Source organism: Penaeus monodon, chromosome 21 (assembly GCF_015228065.2).
Source record: "Penaeus monodon isolate SGIC_2016 chromosome 21, NSTDA_Pmon_1, whole genome shotgun sequence".
Classification (NCBI taxonomy): Eukaryota; Metazoa; Arthropoda; class Malacostraca; order Decapoda; family Penaeidae; genus Penaeus; species Penaeus monodon.
The window spans coordinates 10953034-10954888 of record NC_051406.1 but is presented as its reverse complement, the minus strand read 5'-3'; the positions used below and the strand labels follow the sequence as shown (position 1 = coordinate 10954888).

Sequence of the window (1855 nt, the reverse complement as noted above, 5' to 3'; positions counted from 1 at the left end):
CAACTGGAAATGGTTTCAGGTGCTGATCAACAATGGTTATGCTCCAGAATGGGTAATGTTAGAGAAAGAGATTCGGCAGGACAGGACCAGGATCCGAGAAGCATTGCTGAGAGAGAGAAGACGTATAGGACAACTACCTCTTTCACCTGAAGATGAAGTAAGCCTTGTAAAAAGAATATATTCACATAAGAAAAATGCATTCATCAGTAGGGGCTGCTTGTATTACTATTGCATTACTAGCTTTGATACACATATATGCCATTACATATTTATGGTAAATGTACATGGTTGGTAGAGCAATGTAAATCCAGCAAGGTACAGGGTATCCCTGTGTAGGCCTTGCACAGTAAGAGCACCCTGTACATAGTGACTCACAGCATATTATATTACCTCTACACTACTTTTACAGGCTATATATATTATATTACCAGTGATAGAGATGACTCATTGATTACAATAACACGCATAATCTCACAATGACTGAACAGACAACAAATAATGACTCCCACCTGTGTTTGCCTGCCCTTTCAGCCCTTATTGCAACGTCAGGATATTTCCTTCCTTTTTTCTTTTGCACTGGAATTCTTATAAACCAAATGTTACTTTACTTATGAACCATATTTCCACATTCAAGGGGTCATTTAAGCTAATGAGTAATCTATGTACAACAACATTTGACACTTCTTTACTTCCCAGTCAAAAATAAGTGGAATATTGATCTGTGGATTTGCTTTGTAGATTTCTGTAATTCTTTTAGTCTCTAGCTGCCTGATGGGTATATACAAGAAAGTGATGCATAAGTAAACGTAGTGTAGCATGAATGGAAATGTTAATAATTTGTAGCTACACGATATTGCTAGATGCAAACATGGATCTTTATCTTTGACAATGGTAGATTAAGGCCTGTGTTACTATGTTGATATCTTAATGAAATAATTATAGTCCGCATGATTGGACCATCATATATTCATTCTTACTCTCTCTCCATTCTTAAATGATAGTTTTTGCAGGTCAGTTATTGCATTCTGTAAATATCTAATATATATACATACTGTATCCTTTTCCCATCACTTCCTTGCACTCCATTCCAGGAGAAGTGGAAATCAGCTCTCAGTCGCCAAGCGGAATCAATATCAGAGCTCAACAAAAAGATTAACAAGTATAACCTATTGGTACCAATCCTCAGCAAACAAACAGTCCATTTCCCACTTGCAAGAGAATCTGAAAAAGTCCTAAAGGAGGGTCTTTCCAAAGATCAGATCCCAGCACAAGAAGAAGCTACAGAAGGTGGTGGAAGCATCAGTGGGAAACCTACAGGCATTCGTAAATTGTTTGACCTGTTAACAGTGCTTAGAAATCCATGAAAATATATTTATTTTGTTTAGTTTATAGTGATGCAAGTATAGATATTTTAATATTTAATAGAGTGTATGTGATAAAGAACATTATTTAACATTGTATATACATTGTATTTTATAGATTTTTGTTGGTATAGATTATCACAAGATTTGTGAAGTGATGTGTTGGTGATGAATGTATATAAATGTATTTATTTGTATGATTTAAACTCATACAGTTATTGATATTTTATGATTGTAATACAGGGCACTACAGGTTAAAGATGCATAAAATTTTGGTTATGTTGTATCTTTTAAATTTATGCAAATCTAAAATTCATCAAGTTGTATTTAATATATAATATGTACATTTATTAACAAATGTTCTTACTGTTTTTAGTTCAGTGTACATTAGTTTATATAAATCAATATATAAATTTTACTGATGTTAACATTATTGCATTACTCTCAACCTCCAACTCTATCATGGTTAACAGCACAAAGAATGTATTGGTTGA

At 33.6% G+C, this 1855-nt stretch overlaps 1 protein-coding gene across 1 annotated transcript in view; it reads left to right on the top strand.

Annotated features, from left to right (window-relative positions):
* Positions 1 to 1789, top strand: part of LOC119586211 (dnaJ homolog subfamily C member 28-like) — a gene marked incomplete at its 5' end in the record, with an annotated part of 4515 nt that extends 2726 nt beyond the window's left edge. The window contains 2 exon segments of the mRNA XM_037934913.1: positions 20 to 157; positions 1092 to 1789. Coding sequence (XP_037790841.1) covers positions 20 to 157; positions 1092 to 1364 — 411 coding nt within the window.
* Between the last annotated feature and the right edge of the window lie 66 nt (positions 1790 to 1855).